The sequence below is a fragment of the Trichomonas vaginalis genome, chromosome IV (genome assembly GCF_026262505.1).
Source record: "Trichomonas vaginalis G3 chromosome IV, whole genome shotgun sequence".
Classification (NCBI taxonomy): Eukaryota; Parabasalia; order Trichomonadida; family Trichomonadidae; genus Trichomonas; species Trichomonas vaginalis.
Window position 1 is genome coordinate 20863085 of NC_067206.1, and position 969 is coordinate 20864053.

Here is a 969-nt window from a genome sequence, read left to right on the forward strand (position 1 = left end):
CATTGACACTCGAATCTCTGGCCAATTCGAGGAACATCCAAAATTTCAATAATCTTATCCCACAGAATCCATAGCCCAAAAACTTTAATTTGCATAGTACATTTGAAGACGAATAATATTAGTCCAATTTTTTTTAACTTTGAAATTTTCAAAGATACAAAATTTATTACATTTAGAATTAATGCATTAATATATGCATTTGTTCCGTACCGAAAATGAACTTTACAAAAAGTGACATGAAAAGTCTTAATTACATTAAAGCCAAATGTAAACTTCATTGAGAAAAAGCAGTTTTGTCTCGTATTCAACGTAAAATCTTCAAAAGAAGACTAAACAAAAAGTGCTACACTGATAACAAAGATGAATTTCACATGGAACGCGATGATTCAATAACTGCAGAGTTGCGACATACAATTGCGGAAAATGTATGGACAACCACATGTAATGGTGGAGAACCATCGTATCTTTCAGAGGTCGAATTACTTGATTTTTATGGTGAAATCAATCAAAGAGCAAAAGGTCTTGCATGTGAAAAGGTAATCGAAGCTTATCAGATTGCCTACGAATTACTGGAGTATAGATACAGCAGAGCTTTATATCTAGCTGGCCTTGTTCATCCAGACGAATTTCCAACAAGAGGAAAAAGAATTGTTTACTTCGCTAGAAGTATATCTCCCCTCAAGATCATGGTTAAACAGAGTTTGCTCTGATCTCAACATTGAGATCAAAAGCTCAAAAGAAAATGAGGAAAAACGAGCAAAGTACTGTAACACAGCAACAGTTGCTAACTTCTTACATTAATTTCAGTATACGGCAGGAATTGATCCATGGAATAAGTGGAGTATTTATGAAACATCTCTGCTTCATCAAAGCGTTACAAAGTTATCTGCACTGAAAGCAACCCTCCTTTAACCAAAGAAGAGCATGAATTTGTGCTTGTTACTAGTATCTTCCCATATAATTCTGAAG

At 34.3% G+C, this 969-nt stretch overlaps 1 protein-coding gene across 1 annotated transcript; it reads left to right on the forward strand.

Moving 5' to 3' along the window:
* Positions 1-371: 371 nt before the first annotated feature.
* On the forward strand, positions 372-710 carry TVAGG3_0137950 (uncharacterized protein; the record flags this gene model as incomplete). Its single annotated transcript, XM_001293616.1, has 1 exon — positions 372-710. The coding sequence occupies one exon, from the start codon at positions 372-374 to the stop codon at positions 708-710; it is 339 nt and encodes a 112-aa protein (XP_001293617.1).
* Positions 711-969: the final 259 nt, after the last annotated feature.